At 45.9% G+C, this 24,034-nt stretch overlaps 1 protein-coding gene across 1 annotated transcript in view; it reads right to left on the bottom strand.

The window, feature by feature from the left end:
• Nucleotides 1-616: 616 nt before the first annotated feature.
• Nucleotides 617-24,034, bottom strand: part of Hs3st3b1 (heparan sulfate-glucosamine 3-sulfotransferase 3B1) — a 43,919-nt gene continuing 20,501 nt past the window's right edge. Inside the window, exon 2 of the mRNA XM_070001407.1 lies at nucleotides 617-4,767. Within this exon, the coding sequence (XP_069857508.1) occupies nucleotides 4,149-4,767 (619 nt within the window). The 3' untranslated portion in view covers nucleotides 617-4,148. The remainder of the gene's footprint in view (nucleotides 4,768-24,034) is intronic.

Raw genomic sequence — 24,034 nt, 5'->3', positions numbered from 1 at the left:
CTCTGTGCTCAAGGCTGGCACTCTACCACTTGAGCCATAGTGCCACTTCTGGCTTTTTCTGTGTATGTGGCGCTGAGCAATCAAACCCAGGGATTTCATGCACGCTAGGCAAGCACTCTACTACTAAGCCACATTCCCAGCCAATAAATGCATTTTTAAAACAAGACTACAAGTGGTTTGGGTCCAGCTTTTCTCTTTCCCTAACAGATAAGGCCCTGTAAACCTGAGAAGGATGTTATTGTGTGAATCTATCCAGCCACAGGTCTTGCTCAGAGCACACCTGTTGTGTGACATGGTAGCCAAAGTGGGGAGCTCTGTAACCCTTGGGGACAGTAACTTCAGTATTCTGGCACCATATGGAATAAATAGATACAATTTAGAGGGTTGGGGGTAAGCATCTATTTTGCCACTAGAGAATGTACCAAAAAGGTGTGTCCCAAATACATGTGGATTCATAGACCTTTACATGTAGATTCATAAACCTTTGCATCAGACCCTGTAAAATCTAAAAACTCAACCTACATGAGTTACTTGTGCACATGTGATGAGCCATGTACTAAGAACACTGCTACCTTTTCTACCTATAACACACACTAAAACACACAAAGTGCCCACGTGTTGGTAAAATATATTTTATTTGTTCATACAAAGAAATAGTATGAATTACGAGAATTTCCATTTTCCTATAAACATCTTTCTCTGTGTAAAATTAATTTGTGTTATACATAGGACAAAATACTCATTTTATTTATTTTTGTACATCTTGGCTATTCTAACATCCAGGTTATTGAACACATACGGCTAGGGTTTGCACAGTATTGTAGAGTACTGATCTGAACGAAACTCAGTCATAAATTAATGTTACAAAAGCAAAACAGAAACTAACCACACAGTTAGACTTTATTAACCATTCTTCCTGAAACAATTGAAAAAGGGAAATCACATCGATGTGTCATTAGATACTTCCTATGGGGTCTCTGACTTATGAGATCCTTCGTTTCCTTTCTTATCTGAGTACTCTGGTATAATCGGCAGGACCTGCATTTCTCCTAAAGCCTAAAAGGTATCTGTCACTAAAAATGACTCAGAAAAGACCATCTCTCTTCTGATGTCATCCAAATCAGGAGTTGACTCCCACAGCTCCCATACCTAAATTTCCTTTTCCAGGCACCAATCGTTAAGTTCACAGATCATCATACACCAACACCTCAAAGAAAACATTCCATCCAGAAGAAGACCTAAAAACTCTAATGTTCTTGTTAACTAAAACTGAGGAACAACATACTTTAGTGAGTGACAACCAGGATCTTACTACAAACTAGAAGGGAACCTAAAGCTTGTATTGAACCAAACTGCCAAAACATGAAATAATATTTGTCTTCTAGCTGCTAAGAATGAAGTTCATCACCCCTGCAGATGACTGCAATAGTCAAAGAACCCAGGCTTAATTTTTCCACATTGCTTAACTTGCGCAAGAGGAAGATACTGATTACCACCACACGATGAAGTATAAACCTGGGGAAGATGCTAAAGGGGACCAGGTGGGAACTAGAAGCCATCTGAAACCCACAGGGTTTGTCTTACATGGAAAAACTTTCCTTGTTCCATCAGTACTATTATCAGTACTAATTATATACTATTAATCCAAACATTGGTTTGGATTCAAGGGCTTGAACTCACAATAGAATTTTGAACTGGGGACTGGTGGCTCACACTGATAATCCTAGCTCTCAGGAGGCTGAGATGTGAGGATGGTGGTCCCAAACCAGACCTAGCAGGAAATGTCTGTGAGCCTCTTACCACCAATTAACCACTGAAAAGCCAGAAGTGGAGCTGTGGGGTCAAGTAACAGATAGCCTCCAGCCTTGAGCGAAAAAGCTGAGACAGCACACAGGCCCCTGAGTTCAAGCCCCAGGACCAGCAAAAAAGAGAAAGGAAAAAAAAAAAAGAATTTTGTTCTACTTCAGTGTTTGTGACTAAGAGATCATCCTCCTATCTCTGCATTTCCTATGTCAGTTTGGTTTAAGCACAGGGAATAGTGATCGGAAATTGTCCAGCTTGGAAAGAGGACAAGAACCTGAAGGTTCAGTTCTAAGCTTCTACCTGAACTCTCTGAAGTAATAATGCACCCTGGTTCAGATCTGGTGGTGAGAGCAGAGCAGGCCTAGGTTAGGGTCTTGGATAGTTGCCATTTATTTCTTGCACGGATAGACAGTAACTGAAAAGAGGGGCTCCGGCGTCCATTTCAAATGAACCTTCCAAATGGAGAAGTCCCCACGCGATTAGCACCTTTTATATGAGAGTATTTCACACCTAAGCCATCCAAGTGCAGAAATACAAATACACTGTGTTGTGGGAACTTGCAGAGACTATGAAGAAGAATCAGACATCTAAGGTATACGCAGAGCCTCTGCCCACCTGGTCAGTAATGCTTTTGCTGCTAAGCACAAGCTGGCTACACCTGATCTAAACCATGCAGACAAACACTAACCATATCATCAATATTGCCTGTAGACCAGTGACCTCTGATCAATTTCTTTGGAGAAATGACCTCTCTTGGTGTCATACAATTTGTCTTACCCCTATGGGCAAGTTCTCCCAGAAAACATACACAAAGAACCCTTTGTAAATATCACAACACCCTCACTTTTGACAATCTGTGTGCCTTCCCAGGTCTTCCTTCATGAAAGTATCATTTAAATGCCAATCCTTGTGTGGGAGAAGCATTCTGGTTGCAGGAAGTGGCGGATTAACAGAATATGTCATTATGTGATATCGCCATAGAGTTAGCCAAGTGCCACTATACCTAGTTATTATAAATGACCCCCAAGTGCACTCTGAACACAGAGACATGAGCAGAGCCCCACCTGCACAGCAGTAACAACGCCAGCAACACTCCTGCCAGGACCTGGCTCAAGGACCTGCAGGCAACACTGGGCTGGCTTTCCCAATCTGGCTGTAGAAGAACCACCCTTGGTTCGTGCTGTTGGAAACCATCTTGTCATCCTGGGATGAGCTAAGAGTTCCAAAGAGACATCGAGCTGGGGTGCCAGGAATCCCATACCTATGACCAGGCAGCCTGGCATTTCTGAGTCTTTTTTTTTCTGTCTACTGAAGCAATGAGCCTTTTGTCTCACACTGGCTGGCTCCATGCCTACTAACATCTTGATAGGTAGATGTCCATGCCCATGGCAAAGTGTGCCCCTGATCCCTTTGGGTGTCTACATCCAGTTTTCCGGGGTTTGAGAGGGTGACTTTGTTAGCTTTTGGGGTTCTTTGGTGTGTCACAGCTGAACTACCTGCTGGGAGAAAGGAGCATAGGGCACGCTCATGCAAATGAGCACAGATTTTTTTTTTCCTAAAGGAGCACCCAGGCCATCTCATAGGTGTGACTGGGAAGGAGGAGGGACTAACATTTGCATCCTCTTGGAGCTGGGTAATGGACCAAGGAAGGCATAGTGCAGAGGAGATGCAGGGCCATCCTTCATGGTCAAAGCTAAAGTAAATGGACCCTGTCATTCAATGTCCCCATGAAGGAGGTGATTGGCTAAGGGGCAGAGAAGGGGCAAGGGAGGAGACAGGACATGCCTGCTGGTGGGTTGTAATCTAACTTGTCAGAAATGGCACCACATGAATAAAAATGCTTCTGAATCAGCACTGGAGGTGGAGGGTGGGGGGGACGCTCAGGGCATACCTACAGAGGGACACAGGCAAGAAAGAGAGATGGAAATCAGAGAGACCCAAGACACAAGGGGATCACGATCAACCACCACAACAGGGGCGGCCGAAGTTTGAATACCCGTAACAACAAAAATTGTGCTTTTCTTCTTTTTTTTTTTTTTAAATATCGTGGGGGGGAAAAGGGAGGGGGGGGGGCTCGGGGAGAGGAGGAGACACGACCGAAGCACCATCAATTGTGAGGAAATAGAACTAAGTCTCCGCATTCAACACTTTGGAATGTGAACCCAAGATGAAGCTAATCTCTCTCTTCGTACAGAGCGTGGCTAGGCAGCTTAGTGAATTAATTGCTCATGAATTAAAAAATAAATTATTATAAAATAGATTTCTGTACATTTTACATACATATAATATCTCTCTCAATAGATAAGCCACGTGGGGGTGGGGAAATGACGCAAGCTGGGTCCGTTTCAATCCCAGCCAAAGTCCTGGCCGGTCATCTGGTAGAACTTGAGGTTGAAGGGCCGGTAGAAGTCACGCAGCCTCTGCACCACGCCGGGGTCGATGTCGGGGTGGGTCCTGCCTTTGGTCTTGCCCAGGCAGTGCGGCTTGCTGCTGCCCTCGGCCTTCTTGAGGCAGGGGAAGCCCTTGGTCTTGTTGAAGTAGAAATGCTTGTCGGTGATGATGCGCTTGAGGCCCAGGAAGTCCTGCACGCGGCCCAGCTCGCCCGCCGGGTCGCGGATGAGGCGCTCGCCGCTCACGAAGAGCATCTGGCCGAGCGGGAAGTGGCGCAGCCAGTGCTCCAGGTGCTTGGCGTAGATGCCGATCTGGATGGCGCTCCACGACGTGTCGATGAGCCCCGCGCTGCGGTTGCGGAACGTCAGGCTCTCGAAGCTGGGGATGTCGGGCCGCTTGGACAGCGTCTGCGTGTAGTCGGAGATGGCCCTGGTCACCGGGTCGCGCACCACCACGATCAGCTTCGTGTCCTTGGACATGGCCGAGATGCGCGCGGGCGCCTCCCGCGTCACGAAGTAGCTGGGCGTCTTCTCCATGGTGATCTGCCCGTCCAGGGTCCTGGGCATCAGCTCCCTGGAAAGAGAGGCAGGAATAAAAAGGCTTGTGAGAGTCGGAGGAGGCAGGAGGGCCTGGCCCTGAGGGGCAGAGAGGGAGCCTGGCGCACAGACGGGGAGCGCAATGTGCAGTGTGCGGCCACGGTCTAAGACTGCTACCACAAAAACGTCAGCAAAGGAAGTGTGGCCCTGTGGCTCCAAGTGGCAGAGCACCAGCCTGGAGTGAAAAAGGCCAGAGCCCAACCGCTGAGTTCAAGCCCCATGTCGGAAGGAGGGAGGGAGGGAAGGAAGGAAGGAAGGAAGGAAGGAAGGAAGGAAGGAAGGAAGGAAGGAAGGAAGGAAGGAAGGAAGGAAGGAAGGAAGGGAGAAAGGAGAAGCAACGAAAAATGTCAACAAGATTGCAGAGCTGAAAGCTACATTCATGTTCTACCCGGGGTCTTGAGGGCAGACACCACTACCTAAAATGTAAATGTAAATGTAAATGCAGCACTTCCTTGCAAGATGGGCATTTCTCTTAAGATTCCTCTGGGAAGGGGGGTGGAGGGAGACACGCTCCCTTTTTTAACTCAAAGTGCCCAGCTTTTAGATTGTCCCAAACATCTGACGCCTACACACCAAAAGCCGAGCCCAACATTGGTGGTTCACACCTGTAATATTAGACTACTCAAGAGGCTGAGATCTGAGGCTGTCCATTCAAAGCCAGCCCAGCTACGAAAATCCCATGAGACTCTTTTTAGCTCCAATTAACCAGGATTAATTTAGAAGTGGAAGCCTGGATTAAGTGATAGCACATCAGCCTTGAGCAACAAAGACAAGCAAAACAGCAAGGCCCTGACTTCAAGCCCCAGTACCAGTGCGCACATGTGCACTCACACATGCTTGCATGCACACACATGCACACACCCTCACTCAGGCATACACATGAACTTGTAAGACATCAGTCACCATGTTAAACAAAAGCAGTTAGACATACACTAGACAGGGCATGCTGACGACATGAATCAATGAGGTGAGATACTCATTCAAAATGCACAGGGATATAGCTGCAATTATTCTTGGTTCTGAAGTACATTGTTATAGAAGTACGCAATGTTTGCAACAAAGCTGAGTAGACAGAGTCTTGGACCTGGGACTTAGAAGTCTGGCTGCTGCTATTCTATTTTTCATGTCTGGAGGAAAAGGCTCTGTGGGGAGGAGAAACAGCATGGTAGAGGCTGGGAGATGGGAGACAGGAGTAAGGGCTTGAGAAAAAGAATCAGGATGATTGCGTAGGGAAGACGGCTCACACTGGGGAGCAGCAGGACTAACAGAAAATGCCCATAGAATAAAACTCCACTACGCCAGCAGATGGAGAACTGAAGGATGCAGAGAAAGTGATGTGGGGTGGTGGTGCTCTGGTGACAACAGACCTCCATCTATGTGTGCAAAGGACTCTGGGAAAGCTCCATCAGGGCATAGCTATCTTCCTTACAGGCCCCACCTCTCTAAATGCCTACCACCAACGGCACATGCCCACACAATGTAAATAATATCTGGGCACCAGTGGCTCACGCCTATAATCCTCGCTACTCAGGAGGCTGAGATTTGAGGATTGTAGTTTGAAGCCAGCCTGGGCAAGAAAGTCCATAAAACTTTTATTTTCAAGTAACCACCCAAAATCTGAAATGGAGGTATGGCTTAAATGGTATAGCACCAGACTTCAGTGGAAAGTGAAAGGAAAGAGCCCAAGCCCTGTGTTTAAGTCCCAGTACTGTCCAAAATGGATGAATTGTCTCATTGACTGATAAGCCCCAACATATACAGGACAATAGCACAAGCTTCAGTGTGACGAGGTTGGGCTTTAAAGTCCTTCTCTACCACTACTCATTAGCTGTGTGACCAGAAGTCAAGGGACTCAACCCCTCTGTGTCTTAGTATCTTAATACTACCCATTCAGTTGTTAGGAGAATTAAATAACTGTAGGCCTGAAATACTTTAGGATAACAGTTTATCTTAGCAGTTACAAGAGATTCAGCTCCTGGCCCTGCTACTTACAAACTGTGTTGTATGTTAGAATGACTTATTTTACTTTTTTAGGCCTCTTTTCCTCAGCTGGGAAAACAGAGCTAACAATGCCTACCTTGGGGAAGTGAAAAGAGGATTAAAGTCATGAATAGCCATAATATGTTAACTGTGTTTACTATGACTGATAATTACTTGATAATATCAGCTACTGTTATTCTATCACTGTCATGAAATTGTTCAATACACACTTCATGACACAAGGTAAAGACATAATTACAACATACGTGTCAACACCAGCGTATCTATATCAAAAGAAATGTATCACAGATGTCAGTGGCTTATACCTGTCATTCTAGCTATTCACGAGGCTGCAATATAAAGGACTAAGTAGGAAGCCAGCCCAAGCAGAAAAGTACTCAAAACTCCACCTCCACATAATCAGCAGAAGGCTAGGCTGAATGCATGACTCAACTGGTGGTAGAGCTCTAGCCTAGCAAGCAAGTGGATCAAGCTCATAGCCCTTAGTACAAGAAGAAGGAAAAAAGTATTAAACAGCCAGGTACCAGTGGGCTCATGCCTATAATCCTAGCTACTCAAGAAGCTGAGATCTGAGCATCGAGATTCAAAGCCAGTCTAGCAGGAAAGGCCATTAGAATCTTAGCTCCAATTAACCACCAAAAAGAGAGAAGTGGAATCATGGCTCAAGTGGTAGAGCACTAGCCTTGAGTATAAAAGCTCAGAGATAAGACTCAAGCCCTGAGTTTGAGCCCCAGGACCAGCACCAAGAGGAAAACAAAAAGTGTTAACCAACAGCATGCTCTATTTTGGTTACAGATTTAAAATTATCTGTTAGCTAAGGGTTAGAGATTTCTGACTGACTCTTCCTGGGGCATGGGAATGAAAGAGAAGATGATTTGCACTTTTTTTTAAACCAAATACTTTTCAGCAGACCATTGTAAAATTCCAACTTCAAGCAGTCTAATTCAGAGAGCAATAACTTAAAGAAATGATGCTATAAACCATGTATCACACCAGCCAGAAAGGACAATTCCTGAGAGTAAGCCAGCTCCCTTGGGGATGTGCTCCCCACCCCCAAACCTGAGGGAGCACTCCTTGTTAGGACACCTCCTCCAGAACCCTGCAAGCCAGCCCTGGTGGTGCACTAACACTGGATTGACCCACTTTGCTCATTAGCCACTTAGATTAATGCAGCCATAACAACAGGCTAATGTGATCAGGGATTCAAGAGTCTCAGCTCTCCACTTACTTTGCATTTCTCTAGAAAGCAGGTCAGCTCATATATAAAGGTTGTTTCTTTGAGTGGCCACCCTAAGGAGAAGCTCACAGCATTCCAAAACCCACAGTTCCCAAGGCCCATTGTGAATGGGTGGATGAGGGTTCTTGCTCAATGGATCTCAAGGTTGCCCACTGGGTGCTTTGAACACCAGCATTTCCATTTAAATGTGCACACCTGGGTAGATCATTTACCCCTATCCATGTCATACTCGTCCCACCTGACCAATGAGAGCAAGACCCCTCTTCCTGGAGGCCTGGGAAGTTCACATGGGTATCCAGCCTGCTGCTCACTTTTTTCTCAACACTAGGAAAGTGTTGTCCATCCGTTATTTTCCACTTACAGGACTCTTAGCATGAGTGGCCCGCAAGGAGCCTGACACTTATCCTGCTGCACCTCACAGAGGAGCAACGAGAGGATTTAGCTCCAGGAGAAGTAAGGATGCTGAACTCTGTTGGCTTGCCCAAGTCATCTCTAAACCTTAAAACCAACTAAGGAGAGAGAGAGGTCTGGTGGTAACTGGACAAAAATTGCTAAAATGTCGGGCATGAGATCTGAAGATCCACGTTCAAAGCCAACCCAGGCAGGAAAGTCCATGATTATCTTATCTCCAGTTAACTACCCCCAAAAATCTGGTAGCAGAGCTCTCGCCTTGAGGCCAAAGAGCTCGGGGACAGCACCCAAAGAGGAGTCAACCCCTACCCAGGACCAGCACCAAACAGGCAATTGTGAATAAGGAACGGGGTAACTTGATCTGTCAGTGGGAAATGGGAAATAGGTCATCAACAAATAAGGGGAACTAGGTCATCTGAGCTGGGAGCGGATTGACTGCTTCTCTAATGCTTGGCAGGTCCCCCAAACCATTCAGGAACGTGTACTTAGAACAACCCATCTCCCCAAGATCATCTCCCAGTGTCAGAAAGTACTCAGAGAGCCTGGGGATTTCATCAATTGTTGATAAAAATAATGGATTGTTGTTAAAATAATGGCTCTACCACTGTGATCTCTACCAACAGATAGAGGTCTCAACCTTGTCCAGGAGAAGCTCTGGTACTGCTCTTTCATTGTGTTTGTTGTTTGTTTGAGGCAGTAATAGGTTGAATGGTTGAGTGCACCACGGGGTGTACTGTCATCAAGGCCTCCTGAGCCCTTTCCACAGCCTTTGAGACGCCATGGAGCCAGGCGTCTCCCGACACTCCCCTAGGGAATCCATCTGCCAAGGAGTAATCACTCATCAGCACTAGTCACAAGACTATCTAGGCTCACCCTGGTGAATGTAGAAGCCATGACATTGAGCCAGGCACTGGTGGCTAATTCTAGTGACTCAGGAGGCTGAGAGATCTGAGGCTTGTGATCGGAAGCCAGCCCAGACAGAAAAGCCAGAAATGTAGCTGTGGCTCAGCTGGTAGAGCACTAGCCTTGACCACAAAGGCTCAGGGACAGAGCCCAGGCTCTGCGTTCAAGCCCCAGGACTGGTACCAAAGAGAGACAGAGACTAAGACAGAGAGGTCTGGCTCAATTTCAAATACTGACTGCCAGGAGCAAGGTGGAGATTGGTGGATGGAAAATTCCTAAGAGGAAGAGGCATCAAGGGTAAGGGGAATTCTGGTGAAGTGGACCAGAAATTGGTCCTGTCAAATGGACCAATGGAGTGAGCAGGTATCCCCTGGTGGGCAAGTAGGTGAGGATGAGGAACCAATTGAACAGCCCAAGACATGGGATGGTGAAGACCTGGCTAAACAGACCCAGCAGGATTCTTTGATGTAGCTGGAATTCACAAGCAAGGGCAAATGAGCCAATGAGAAGTTCCAAAGCCTGCTGGATAAAGTTTGTTAGATGAAGCAGGGAACACAGACAAAGTCTGTGGCCAGCCTCTTGGACATGGAACCTTCCAAATGTGTTCCAGTCAAGTCCCTTTCTCCCTCTTTCCTAGCAATTCTCCCACTGCCTTCACTCATGGCAGATCTTAAAACAAAGCCCTTCCCAAGTTCACCTCCCAGGCCCACCTTCTTCCCTCCCACACTCTGGGCATACTTCTTGTGCACAGAGATCTCTCTGAACCCAATGACTGAGAGGAGAAAGGATAAGGATGTGGCCTAGGGTGAGCGATTCTCACCCCCTCCCCCCTTTCAGGTATGGCACACCCATCTGAGGCACCCCAGGGTCTGCTCCAGTCTCAATCCAGTCCCAAGTTGGCCTCCGGACAAGCACCCCAACACGGGGTAATTGGACTGCTCATTATGAAAGCCAGTTTCTCAAATGGATAGTCAGAGCTAATAATTATAGAGTGCTTTGGAGTTTGCCAAGAGACTTTCACATCCATTATCTGATTTACTCCCTGGCCACAAGCCTTTGAGGTAAGTATTGTGATCTTTAGTTTTCTCATGAAGACACTGAGGCTCAGAGAATGGGTGATGGGTTTAGAACCGGGTCATGAGCCTGCAGGTGAGACAGGGAACTCAGCTTTCTTCCTTTATCTATCACCATCTACCCCATCCCCAACCAACCCTCCTGGTTTCTGGTCTTTAACAGGATCAAGAGCACCTGGAACCATACACCCATCCTCACTACAAATAGATAACTCCTAGTTTCCCTTCTCCGCTTCATAGATTAGAATCTTAATAGTAGGTATTCCAGTGCTAATCTGATCATAGCTGATCATAATTGTTCAAATAGGAGTCCCATTTTGAAACAATAAACTGCTTTGGTTCACATATTCCCATTGTTAACAGTAGTTTGGGCACCTGGAAAATGACTGATCATTGCAACAGCTTCTCCCCTCCTCTCCACCTGGGCAAGGATGGAAGGATGATTTTTTTTTTGGTAGGTCCTGGGCCTTGAACTCAGGGCCTGGGTGCTGTCCCTGAGCTTCTATTGCTGAAGGCTATCACTCTACCACTTTGAGCCACAACGGTCCTTACCACTTCTGAGTTGTTTATTGGAGATAAGAGGCTCATGTTCATGGACTTTCTTGTTGGGGCTGGCTTTGAATCGTGATCCTCAGATCTCAGACTCCTAAGTAGCTAGGATTATAGGCATGAGCCACCAAGGCCCAATGGAGGGATGCTTTTATGAAAGTCCATGAAGCTACTGCCCATCACTCATGGATCCTGTATACTTCTAGTTCCAGCAGAAGGCAGACACATGGCCCCAACATGCATGAGAACAACCCAGGAAACACTCCTGGGTACTGAAAGTAGGGTATTCTCAAAGGTGAGGCAGGCCCATCAGCCCCTGGAGGCCTGGGGCTAACAGCACAGAGTGCTTCTAGGAACACCCATAGACCTAGACCACAGAGGTGGGTACTGACAGCCAGGCAGGTGTGGAAAGAGCATTATCAGGCTTCCACCTTATTGGAGGCTATTTTCAACAAAGCCACGTGCATTTTTTTGTGGCAGCTAGCACCCCTGGGGTGCACAGGAGAACCACTTGGGAACTTTCCACCAGAACTAAAGCCTAGGCCCTGCCCCAGACCACTGAGCCAGGCCCTCCATATGTGAAGCCCTAACACCAGCATCGTTTTTAAGAAGATTCTAATGTACAGCTAAGGCCTGGTTTGGAACCTAGGGGCCGAGAAACCTGCCATGTACTTCTGGCATTGGTTCTGAAGTAGGGAGGTCAGGTCTGGCTGGAGCCAAATGGGCCACATGGTGGATGGTAAGGTCTAGCATCTTGTCTTCATGCTGGGGGAAGGAAATGCCCCCTGACTCCCAGTCATGGGCATGCCTAGTTCCCTGGAGGCAGGGGCAGGCACTTGGCTGATAGGTTACTGAACCTGTCTGTCCAGTGCCTGGGATTGGAAGTGTCCTATGACCCTGCCCTCTGGCCAGACCCTATTTAGGCATGGATGAGCACAGGCACCATTATGCCATGCCATGTGTCTCCATGATCGTGCCCTGTGTCCTGTGTCTCTTGGCTTGTTTTTGGTCATCATGACATCCCAATTCCGTGTTCCATCGGCACTGAATTGGTTTGTTGGTATTGTTTTTGGTCCTTTTTTCCTATCCAGCCCGTTTCCTAGCTGTGTTAAGTGTGTTTGTGGGCTGCAGGCCTTTGTAACCACTGGCTGTCTGCAGCCTGCTAACTGTGTAATAAAGACTCCGAGATTCCATCTTCCAAAATGTGGCTTCTCCGATAAGTTACCTTACAACACTTCCACTGAGATTTATGTGCACCCGAATGGAGGAATTGTGTGGAGACACGGTAAGGGAGAGGAGGGGGGTAATATTTATGGGCCCAACTGAAAAGTGCTTAGTTGATCCAAAAAGCCTGAGTGGAGGGGGAATAGAGTCAACTCTCCCAGCTAACAGCAGACACAGAGGAGTAAGAGCATATGTCCTGATGGCCTGCAAATTACAGAGACCACAGCAAATAAAGCACACATAGGCCTAACACACAGAAAACCAAAAGGTGTTTCCTAAACTGGGGGAGATGGTGGCTTATGCCTGTAATCTCAGCTACTCGGGAAGGAGCGATCAAGAGGATCTCAATTCTAGGCTAGCCTCATCTCAACAACATAGGAGATGTGGTAGTGTCAACAGGGGTACCTGTGGCCCTAGGTACATGTTAGGTATAAGTAGGAGGATCATGATCTGAGGCTGTACCAAGGCATAAAGTTGAGATCCTCGCTGTTAAACTAAAACAAAAAATAAAGGGCTAGAGAAGTGGCTCCAGTCATAAGGTATCTGCCTAGTATGCTGGAGAGCCTGAATTCAAACCCTAATAGTATTAAAAAGAAAAAGGCAGGCAAGCCGGACACCTGTGGCTCACGCCTGTAATCCTAGCTACTCAGAAGGCTGAGCTCTGAGGATCTCAGTTCAAAGCCAGACTGAGCAGGAAAGTCCGTGAGACTCTTATCTCCAATAAACCACTAGAAAACCGGAAGTGGCGCTGTGGCTCAAGCAGTAGAGCACTTGCCTTGAACTAAAGAGTGCAGGAACAGCGCCCAAGCCCAGAGTTCAAGCCCCATGACCGAACAAAAGAAAGAAAGAAAAGAAAAGGGCAGGACAAGGCAGGGCATGGATCTTACCTCTAAACACACACACACACACACACACACACACACACACACACACACACACACACACACACACACACACACACACACACACACACACACACACACACACACACACATATCTAAACCACTGTTTATCAAATGCAAATCAGGCTTCCAGTAAAAAAAAAAAAAAAAAAAAAAAAAGTGAGACAGTGTACCACAGGCACACAGGAGATAAAGAATAGTTAGCCCACACAGCTAATCATCTACTATGGAAGATTAGATTCTATCAACTTAAACGGGAGAAAGAAAAACAAGAGAAACAGCCCCCAGTATCGATTACATTGTCAGCACTTCTGTCACCATCACTGGATTAAACTAAAATAGAATAAAATGCTCTTGTAAAAGAAACCCATGAAAGTAAGATAGATGCATCGAGCTGTGTAGTGTACCCTCTTTCTAGACTTCAGCCCAGAGTATAACATGGTCCGATCACGTTTGAGGGTTACAATCTCCAGCCTCAAGTCAGACATAAACCTTTTTTCTCCAGACTGGAAGAAATCAGGACACAGGAAATCAGTTTCCCCCAGGTGGTGAGGGTAGAGTTGCCCATCTAAGGCTTTGAGAAGCCGGTGGTCAGCAGGGAATGTCTCAAGTCTTGGTGGGATCCAAAGTACCAGTGCTAAAAGTAGTTCTATTAAAAGCAAAACCTTCAAACTGGGCACTGGTGGCTCACACCTGTAATCCTAGCTACTCAGGAGGCTGAGATCTGAGGATCATGGTTGGAAACCAGCCCAGACAGAGAAGTCCATGAAATTCTTATCCCTAATAAACTACTCAGAAAAAGCCATTAGTGGCACATTGTTGCTCAAAGTGGTAGAGCACTAGCCCTGAGCAAAAAGAGGTCAGGGTCAGGGCACCCAGGCCCTGAGTTCAAGCCCCAAGAAGATCAAAAATAAAAAACAAACCTTTAGTTAGCTAGTACAGGTGGGTCACTCCTGTAATCCCAGCTACTCAAAAGACTGAGATCTGAAGATCCTAGTTCAAAGCCCAGAGGCAGGAAAATCTGAATTCTTATCTCCAATTAATCACCAAAAAGCTGGAAATTGGGCTGTGGGTTAAATGGTAGAATGCTACCCTTGGCCAAAAAAATTCAGAGACAGTGCCCAGACCCTGAGTCCAAGCATCATGACCATCACATAAAGAAACAAACAAAAAAACAAAAACAACAAAACCACCTTGGAGCCTGAAGAATAGGAAATTATAATTAACTAGAAAAGTTCTAGTTCTGTGATTCTGCCATTTCCCAGCACCAAACACTGCCCCGATTATGGTTCTTTTGTTTTTCTTCAGTGACACCCCCACTTGGACCATCTAGCGATTGAACTTATTGTTAGAATTGGTAAATGACCCAACAACAAAAAGAAGTCTGGGGAGGGGGAAAGGGGAGGGATGGGTGTGGCCTAACTCAGTACAGTCCAACAGATGCCAGAGCAACTTATACAAAACAGATGAGGAGTTAATGAGCTTCGGATAGCAGAGGCTGCCTCCCTGTTGAGGTGGGGGAGGATGGAGGAAAGCTGGAAGGCCACAGGAATCAGGGAGCTTCCTCTTCTCTTCCATTGGGAGAAGGAGCTCTTTCTGGGGTGGGAAGGTGGCTCGGTGGTAGAGTGCTTGCCTTGCATGCATGAGGCTCTGGGTTTGATTCCTCAGCACCACATAAGCAGAAAAAGCCAGAAGTGGTGTTGTGGCTCAAGTGGTAGAGCACTAGCCTTGAGCTGAAGAGCTAAGGGACAGCATCCAGGCCCCGAGTTCAGGCCCCACAACCGACAAAAAAAAAAGGACCTCTTTCTTTCCTTTAGTGCAGAAATAACGATGTTTTCTAAAATATCACTTTGTTTATACATTATACATATTTTGTTATTTAATGTAATTAGGGACTGATAAAATTCATAGGGAACCCCAAATTTCCTCCATTCTAATGCCCACCTCAGGGTGTCTCAATACTTTCTTGTATTCAACAATGATTTTCTTTTTCAATTCTCTCTCTCTCTCTGGGCAAGGGGGAGTTGGAGGGGTACAAAGGTTTGTACTCAGGGCTTTGTACTTCCTAGGTGGGCACTATTGCTGGGCCACAGCCCTTTCTTTTCCTCTTCCTCTTCTTCCCCCCTCCTCCTTCTTTCTCACAGTTTTAAAAATTATCTTTGCTATCTGGTTCTAAGAACAGTGAAGAATGCATAAAATTAAGTAGCTATGACCATGATCAAGACACAGAAGCTGGGCACCGCCTAGCTACTGGAGTTCAGAACCCCAGCTAAACTTGGACCAGTCATAAAATATGAGACTCTATCCAAGAAATAACTCAAGCTAAAAAGAGCTTGGGGGTACAGCTCATGGGGTAGAGGTCTTGCCTAACAAGGCTAAGCCCTTGAGTTCAAACCCCAGTACTGCCAAAATAAGAACGAAAAAGATATGGAATAATTGTATGACACCCTGAACTTCCTCCCTCATGCTGCCTGACCCTTCCAGGATATGACAAGACTCTCAATAAAAACCTGTAACAGTCAACTGAAAGCTCTTTTGGATACTATTTTAGGTAAACTATTCTCAAAGGAAAAAAAATTGTCAATAGGGGACTCCTGTTTTTTATATAGCACCCAATATTTCTTTTACAAAAGGTGTTGTTTGTTGTGAAGGTCTCTGCCTCTAATTGACTTATTAGCCCCTTGGCTTGTCCTTGTTCCTAAATGTACAGGTCTTAGGCTCCCTGGACAGTAAGCCTGGTTCTAGGCAGCCATTCTAGCCAGAATCCTAAGGTCACAGGCTAGAAAACTCAACCACTCCCTCGATTCGAACAGCCACTGGCAGTCCACTGGCACAAACAGGAACAGAAAGCCATGCTTCCAAAAGGAAGAACCAAGATTCCAGGTTCCTCCTGAAGAAGAAAAACTGGTTCCTGATATCTGTGCAAGACCAATACAGAGGGTTACTGGGAGAAAAAATGTAATGCATGCATGCTTGAAATACCATGGCAAAACCACCAGGTGCAATGAATACATACTTTGAAAAGATGAATGACAAGAAAGTAAAACTTTCTGTTGGGGGGGGGCGGGGACTGGGGAGGGGGGGTAATTCACCAAGAGGGTGAATGAGTATGGTTTGCATGTAGGAAAAATAGGACAAGGAGGCTTGTTGAAATTGTCTTAAGAAGGAAGAGGTGAGCTGGGCCATGATGGTTCATGCCTGTAATCCTAGCTTACTCAGGAGGCTGAGATCTGAGGCTCACAATTCGAAACCGGCCCATGTAGAAAAGTTCATGAGACTCTTACCACCAATTAACCAGCCAAAAGCCAAGACATGGAGATGTTGTGAGTCAAGTGGTAGAGCACCAGCCTTGAGCAGAAAAAGTTAAGCAAGAGTGTGAAGCCCTGAATTCAAGCATCAGTACCAACACTAACTAAATAACATAGATAAGATGAATCGTGTAATTTCGGGGTGGCTAGCAAGCCCATACATATCAGCAGCTAAATTCAACAAACGCTGGGACCTGAACAGGTGGGAGTAATGAAGAGATGAACAGGAGTTTTAGGGCGGAGAGACTTTTTACTGGCAAATAGTGGCTGTACATATGCTGTGTCTACCATCTTTCTGTTGCTATGACCAAACAACTGAGGTAAATAGCTTAGACCAAAGGAATGTCTCATTTGGCTTATAGTTTCAGAGGCTTCTGTCCATGGTCATTTGGCCCTCTTGCCTTTAGGCCTGTGGTAAAAGCTGTGTATCATGGGGCAGGGCCCACAGGGCAAACCCAGGGTGGGACAAAGCTGTATCTCACAGAAGCCAGGAACCAAGGAGAGAGGTATCCCAATATCCCCTCCACACACACACACACCCTAAGGCACAGCTCCATAAACTTAAGTTCCTCTTACACAAAAGACAAAAAAGCCTGGAATGTGGCAAAACTTCTCTCCCTGACCAAAGTCTACTCAGGCTCCCCTGAATGTGTGCACTCACTGTAGAATTGGGGCTGCCTGAGCTCTGTGTTTGCCCTGCCAGGAATGGCACCAGGGGAGGTGAGGTACCCAAGAACCAGTGCAAAAAGGAAGGAGAGTGGGGCTTGGGAGTAGATTTCTAGTAGGCTCAGCATTGGCTGGGCCAATCACCTCCATTTCTCTGTCACAGGAGGCGGGGCTGGAGAACTCATTTCTCTGGCCAACTTGAAAGGGCAAGTAGAGGAGTACAGACAGTTAGGTCACTGAGGGATGGAGGTGTGGGAAAGGAGAAGGAATGCTTCCCCAAAGCAACCTTCAAAGCTGCTAGTCCTAGACGTAAAGGGCTGGTAAGATGGATGGAGGGCATTTGGTATGTTTTCAAAATGAGACTTGGGGAGAAAAGAAACACAAGGGGCTAGGAATTTGGCTTGCCTAGCATGCATGAAGCCCTGGGTTCGATTCCTCAGTACCACATACACAGAAAAGGCCAGAAGTGGCGCTGTGGCTCAAATGGTAGAGCACTAGCCTTAAGCAAAAGAAGTTCAGGGACAGTGCCCAGGCCCTGAATTCAAGCCCCAGGACTGGCAAAAAAAAAAAAAAAAAAAAAATGCTCATTACCTTACTGATGTAACTGTAACCCCTTTGTACACCACCTTTACAAGAAAGAAGAAAGGAAGGGAGGGAGGGAGGGAGAGAGGAAGGAGGAAGGGAGGGAGGGAGGGAGGGAGGGAGGAAGGAAGAAAGGAAGGAAGGAAGGAAGGAAGGAAGGAAGGAAGGAAGGAAGGAAGGAAGGAAGGAAGGAAGGAAAGAAAAGCAGGCCCAAGACCAAAGCTACAGCCTAGACACAGGCTCTTCTAGAGAAACAGGCCTGGGCTAAAACTGATCTTCTCTAAAAGTCTATGTAGGCACCCCAAAACTTTCCTGGTGAGTTTCCATCTCAGGGACCTTGTGGAGGACAAAAGAAGATAAAAGTGAGTCTCCCCACTGCCTGCTTTCCTGTCCAGCCGAAAGATAAGATCCCCAGCCCAATCAGGGATGGGGAAAGGAGCTTTCTTTCTTGCTTTCATTCTTTCTTTTTTTCTGTAGGAAACTTCTCACAGTCCCAGGGACAATGACAAAGCGGTGTAATCTGAATAGTCAGTGTAACTCGAATGTCTCCTCTTTAAAGCGAATTTCTTTCCCAGGGGTCTCTTTTGGCTAGGAAAACAGAGATGCTATCACCATCTTCTTTCCTTCCTTCCTTCCTTCCTCCAAAGCTGAGCCCACCAGGGTAGACCCCCCTATAAGGGGCCACATCTCCATAAATAATTATCTCCCTTTGGGGGTACATGTTTACATATCAAAGCAGCCCTTTGGGAGGCTTTAAAATAATTTCAAATGAAACCGGGAGCTCTTCTCAATTTCTGCTCCATCCAAGGGAGTCTATGGGGGAAGTGATGTCATGGTTCTTACAAAGTTTGTACTAAAGCCTCTTTGCCTGGTTTATTTTTTCCATTTTTTTTAAATAAAGGTAATGGATAGGAAAGAAAAGAACAAAAAAAAAAATGAGCCACTCACCCCTGTCTTCCTCACTCCCAGCCCAACCCCCAAGACAAGGATTCGGCTTCCATTGTTCCAGAAATTCAATGCAGTAGAGAAATGAAAAGGCTTTGCATCTCACCAGGGGGTGGCTTGCAAAGACAATCTCTCAACCCTGGTCACCTCAAGCCCTCTTTTCCTTGGTGTTGAATCCTGAGTTTCAGGCCTAGCTCACAAAGCCACCAGTTCAGTTCCGGGAAAAGGCAGGGGCTAGTGGGCAACGAGCGGGTTTCAATTAAAAGCTAATAGCCTTTTGTGTAGGAGCTCTCCCAGTTATTGTTTATTGGGCCTTGTGTGGTGCGTCGGGAGTGGTGGGGGAGGGGGGGGAGACAGATAGTCATGTGAAGCCACAGGGATCTGTGTCCCGTTTCCTGGAAAACCCACCCCCAACTTAAAATCATTAGAAAGAAGAGTGTTCTGGGCAGCAGACTTTTTAGAAAGCGAAGTCGGCCTGGCCAATAGGAGGAGCTAAGAATTCAGAAGGAAAGGGGGTGGGGAGAGAGAGGCTCAGGGATTGGCGCAAGCACTTGCAGATGCCTGGTCCTTCCAGATGTGGCAGGCTCCCAGTGCATGCTGGGTCTGCGTGCAGTCCCTGACGACTTCTGGCGTCCTCCTCTGAAATGTTGTTCTGCCAGTTACCATCTTGTATTGGAAGGTGCAGGCCTGGGCATATGCCAATGCCCTGTACTTGTCACAGGCTCTTGTTTGTGTCCTCCACCTCCTATCCACCCCCCCCCCCTTCCTGTTTCAATCCAAGACAGTCAAACTGCCTTCCTAGGGCCTCAAAGCTCCAGAGTGCAAACAAGCCATCACCCAAGACTTAGAGAACATTCAACCCTGGGTTCCAGAAAAATCACACACAACCTGCTTAAAGGAAGACAGGAGAGGACAGAAGTCCATCCAGGGGAGACAGCTTGCAAACCTTTACTGTGTGCATACGTGGAATGAGCTCAGGGCCTAGGAAACCCTGGGTCCCTAATTCCTGCTCTGCTTCAGGCAACAGGTAAGGCCTTAGACTAGCACTCAAAGCTTTAGGATCAAGTTCTCTTTCCTAGCTCTAGAGGGTCCAGGTTTGGTCCATAGCAACATAGAGAAAAAAGAAGGAAAAGGGAGACAGACAGACAGGCAGACAGAAACAAAGAAAGAAACAGAGAGCTGGGAAGGTGGCTCAGTGGTAGAGTGCTTGCCTTGCATGCATGAGGCCCTGGGTTCGATTCCTCAGCACCACGTAAGCAGAAAAAGCCAGAAGTGGCACTGTGGCTCAAGTGGTAGAGTGCTAGCCTTGAACTGAAGAGCTGAGGGACAGTGCCCAGGCCCAGAGTTCAGGCCCCATGACCAACCAAAAAAAAAAAAAGAAAGAGAGAGAGAGAGAGAGAGACAGACAGACAATAAATAAACATCAACATCTAAACACAAATTAGCACATTAATGTAAACGGGTGTTCCTTAGCCCCAAAATTGTGTGTGTTCATTTTTTTTTTCTGGGGTGGGGCTTGAACACAGGGCCTGAGTACTGTGCCTGAGCTTTTTTGCTCAAGGCTAGCGCTCTACCACTTTCGAGTCACAGCACCACTTCCGGTTTTCTGGTTGTTAATTGGAGATAAGAGTCTCACAGACTTTCCTTCCCTGGGCTGGCTTCACACTGTGATCCTCAGATCTCAGGCTCCTGAGTAGCTAGGATTATAGGCGTGAGCCACAGGCACCAGGCTTGGAAGGTGAATTTTTCCTTGCTCCTCCCGTCTCTTCCTGCCCCCCCGCCCCCCCCCAGCAGAAGGTAGTCTCAAGTTGGTAGAGATTAAGTGGAATTTCTATAAATATTTGACTGAATATATTCAAATACATGACAGCTACATAGATTTAGAGCCCTATGAGGTGTAGATCCTGGCTAGGTACTTCCTTGGTAGGAGGCAAAGTTGCCTAATATCTCTGTGCCATCTTTTCTCATGTGTAAAACATTTGTCTGCCATTTTCACAGTTCTCCTCCAAACTCTCCTCTGAGGATATCATGCAGTTTGGAGAAGTCAGAAAGCAGCAAACTGTTCCCACCCACCCACCCAAGGGTAAGGTGGAGAGGAAGCCCATTGATTGCAGACCCCTCTGTGGGTCTCTTCTTTGACACGTTGTTCTGGATGAGGTTAATGTGGCTGAGGGAAAAGGGACGCCAAATCTCAGTTCTTCAATTCAAAGGCTCTGTTAAAAATGAACATCTGAAAGCATTCTGGTGTCCTGTAATTCTTTGCATGTGCTGCGAAGAATCTTAGAGACTGTTCCTCCCTGTTCCTCTATGTAGACAAATAAAACAGAACTCCTCTGCTTGGATTGACATTAATATACTTACCAATATGATCCAAAGCAAAGGCATGAGAAATGATGTCGTTTTTAATACCAAATACAACTTTAAAAATATATATGGTAAAAGAAAGAGACTGAGCAGGATTTAAAAAGCTAAGGTTTAGGGGCAATGGTCCCTGGGATGCTGGAGAGCCACCATGACACAGTTGCTAAAACCAACACTATCTGGTAAAGACTTTATCATGCCCCAGCCACCCTCCTCATTGTGGGACCGATGAAATCCCAGCCAATATGACTTAACTAAGAGCTCTACTCCCCTCCCCTCTCCCCCCCAAAAAGAACCCCATGTTAAATTATCCAGTGAAGTCAGGTGTCGGGGCTCACACCTGTAATCCTAGGAACTCAAGAAGCTGAGATTGGAGGATCACGGTTGGAAGCCAGGTCAGGGAGCAAAGTCTGTGAGACTCTTCTTTCCAATGAAACACTGAAGTGGCGCTATGGCTCAATTCTCAAGCACAAAAGCTCAGGCAGGGCCAACACCTTTAGCAAGAAACAAAGTCAATCCAATGTTAGTGGAGCTGTGGCTCAAAGTGGTAGAGCGTTAGCCTTGAGCAAAAGAGCTCAGGGATAGTGCATAGACCCAAAGTTCAAGCCCCCTAAATGACACAAACAAAAAACAAAAAGTTCCAAAGTCAATCCAAGCCTTCTATTTCCTCCCCAGTTTTCATTGTCAGAGTCAACCATATGTTCTAATTGTTCAATACATTTGCAACAGATTTTTAGACATGGTTCAGCTCGCCTTGTGTAGTGCATGTCCAAAGATAGGAGAGAAGAAAAATCCCTGTTTGATCTGGAGTGGGTCTCTCTCATGTCTTACTTTCTATTCAAAGTTTCTGTAGTGACAGACTGTTAAGACTTCAGGTAAAACTTCCAGCCTCTCTGCAGTGTGTGAAAGTACGCCCATCCTGTCCCCACATCCACCCAACGGAACCAAATGAAAGAGCCAAGGAGATACAATAACTGCCTGCTGATAGCTGCTAAGAATTATGAGGAAAATTGGCCCCCATGAAAACTATTTTTAGGCCTAATGATCATTTCTAAGGATCAAATATTTGATTGAATCATACTGCCTGCCATGTTTTACCCTATAAATTCTAAAGCTTTCTACCTTCCTATTAAAAATGCAATATAGTAAAACATCAGAGACAGGAGACATGTGAAACGTATTTGTTAAGTCAGTAAGTAATTGAATGAATGAGCAGGAATCAATTAGCTGTGCTAGTTGATTAGGACTAAAGTAATAGTGCACAGGGGTAACGAGAATTAGGGGGTCCCTAGAATAATAAATTACCATCGGTGCAAGAGAGGTTCCAAGTCTCTAACATCCAAAGATGACGCCTTCATGTCCCATCATACCCGTTTCATTAAGTGTCACAATTACATTATGAGGCCATGGACATCAAGAAAGTCTTGAACTTGAATGCCAAGCCATTGAAAAGAGCCAGTGTGCCCAAGGATCAGAGTTCCTTTTCTGCCTGTGAAACCCACCAACTAACAGCAGATCTCACCCTTGAAATCTGGAAGTCCTACCTCAGATGGTCACTGATAAATCATGCTCCCTGTGTTAGAAGTAATAAATGATTATAGCTAAAGACAACAAGAAAGATGGCTCTAACGAGCAGACGCGGATTAATTATTATTTTGCTTTCGTTATGTATTCAAATGAGTTGGCTTTCCTAGTCAAGCATCAAGTACTAGGAGTCTGAGATAAACCCAAATATCTCTGAGGCCACAGCAAGATGCAAGCAAGCTATAATATTGTATTATTTTTGTTCATTTCATTTCATTATTTGCACTGGGATTTGCACTCCGGTTCTTGCACTTCCCGGGCCGGCCTTCTACTACTTCAGCTATGCCTCCAACCTTTTTTAAAAATGTTCCTTAGTTTTCTAATAAGGCTGGCCTTGGAGGTGTTGGGAAGTCATATACAGTGCAGGTGTTAGGTGTGACGCACAGGGCTCATCCTCAGCATGTCTTAGTCCGGTTTTTAGCTGATTATTCTTCTGCTAAAGATGAACATGAGCAAACAGAGATTTGGAATCATCAGTAAAGAGGAATGGGGTTGTCCATTGGAAAACTACACTGGTAGTTTTCCCTTCTGCCTATCTGATTCTAGCCTTTGACTGCCTTGGAGATGTTTGACAACTCTGTAACTTACAGCTAGCAAGATGGCAATGGCATTTAATTATCTGCTTTCTTTTTTGGGGGGGGGCATGGGGGGGCCTATACCAGTTTCAACTCCCAGAGTCTCAGCTGATTTGCTTGCTCATCTGTCACTCTTCCACTTAAGCCACACCTCGAGCCCTGAGTTTTGCATGTTATTTTGGCTATGAAGTCTCTTGGACTTTTCTGCCTAGACTAGCTTTGAAACACAGTCCTCTGGATCACAGCCTCCTGAATAGCCAGGATTACAAGTGTAAGTATATCACATCTAACTAATGTGATATTTCTTGACCATCGATCTGCAAATAAATTCTCTCTGGCCCATGTTCTCTGTGGTTCCCATCAATGAAAAAGCCTTTTCTCACCTGCTTGAAAATGTATGTTAACTTTCTCCTACTCCAAGGAAATCTGCATTTGCTTTTAGCTTTTTTCCTTTGAAACAATGATAACATTTGCCAGGCTCCTTCCTTAATAATGAGTGAAATTAAATCTTTAACATGGTTATTCTATTTCTGGGTAAGTCATGACTTTACCTTTTACTTTCCAAAAACTGAAGAAAATCATCTTTTGGCACAAAAGCAAGATAAATTGTGTGTTTCTTGTGAGGATATTCTCTGGGCCACTGGCCAGTCCCACATCTTAATATTGAGAGTACACTTTCTTTTACACAAATGGGTTTTTTTTCCTTAATGATGTCTAATTGGGGCTTATCTTCCCATAAAATATGAGGAAGCTTCAATCCAACCTACAGTCACTTTTGGAAGCCAGTTCCTGGCTCTATTTTATGTCTCTTCTATTGGTCCTCTTCTTTTACTATCAAAGTTTATGAGTTTGTTGCTGCTTATGTATCTTTTTTTTAAAAAATGAACATTACGTGCTTTCCCAGGAAGACAGTTCTTAAAAAT

Source organism: Dipodomys merriami, unplaced genomic scaffold (assembly GCF_024711535.1).
Source record: "Dipodomys merriami isolate MVZ:Mamm:240054 unplaced genomic scaffold, mDipMer1.0.p SCAF_59, whole genome shotgun sequence".
NCBI classification, from domain to species: Eukaryota; Metazoa; Chordata; class Mammalia; order Rodentia; family Heteromyidae; genus Dipodomys; species Dipodomys merriami.
This window is presented reverse-complemented; position numbering and strand designations above follow the sequence as displayed.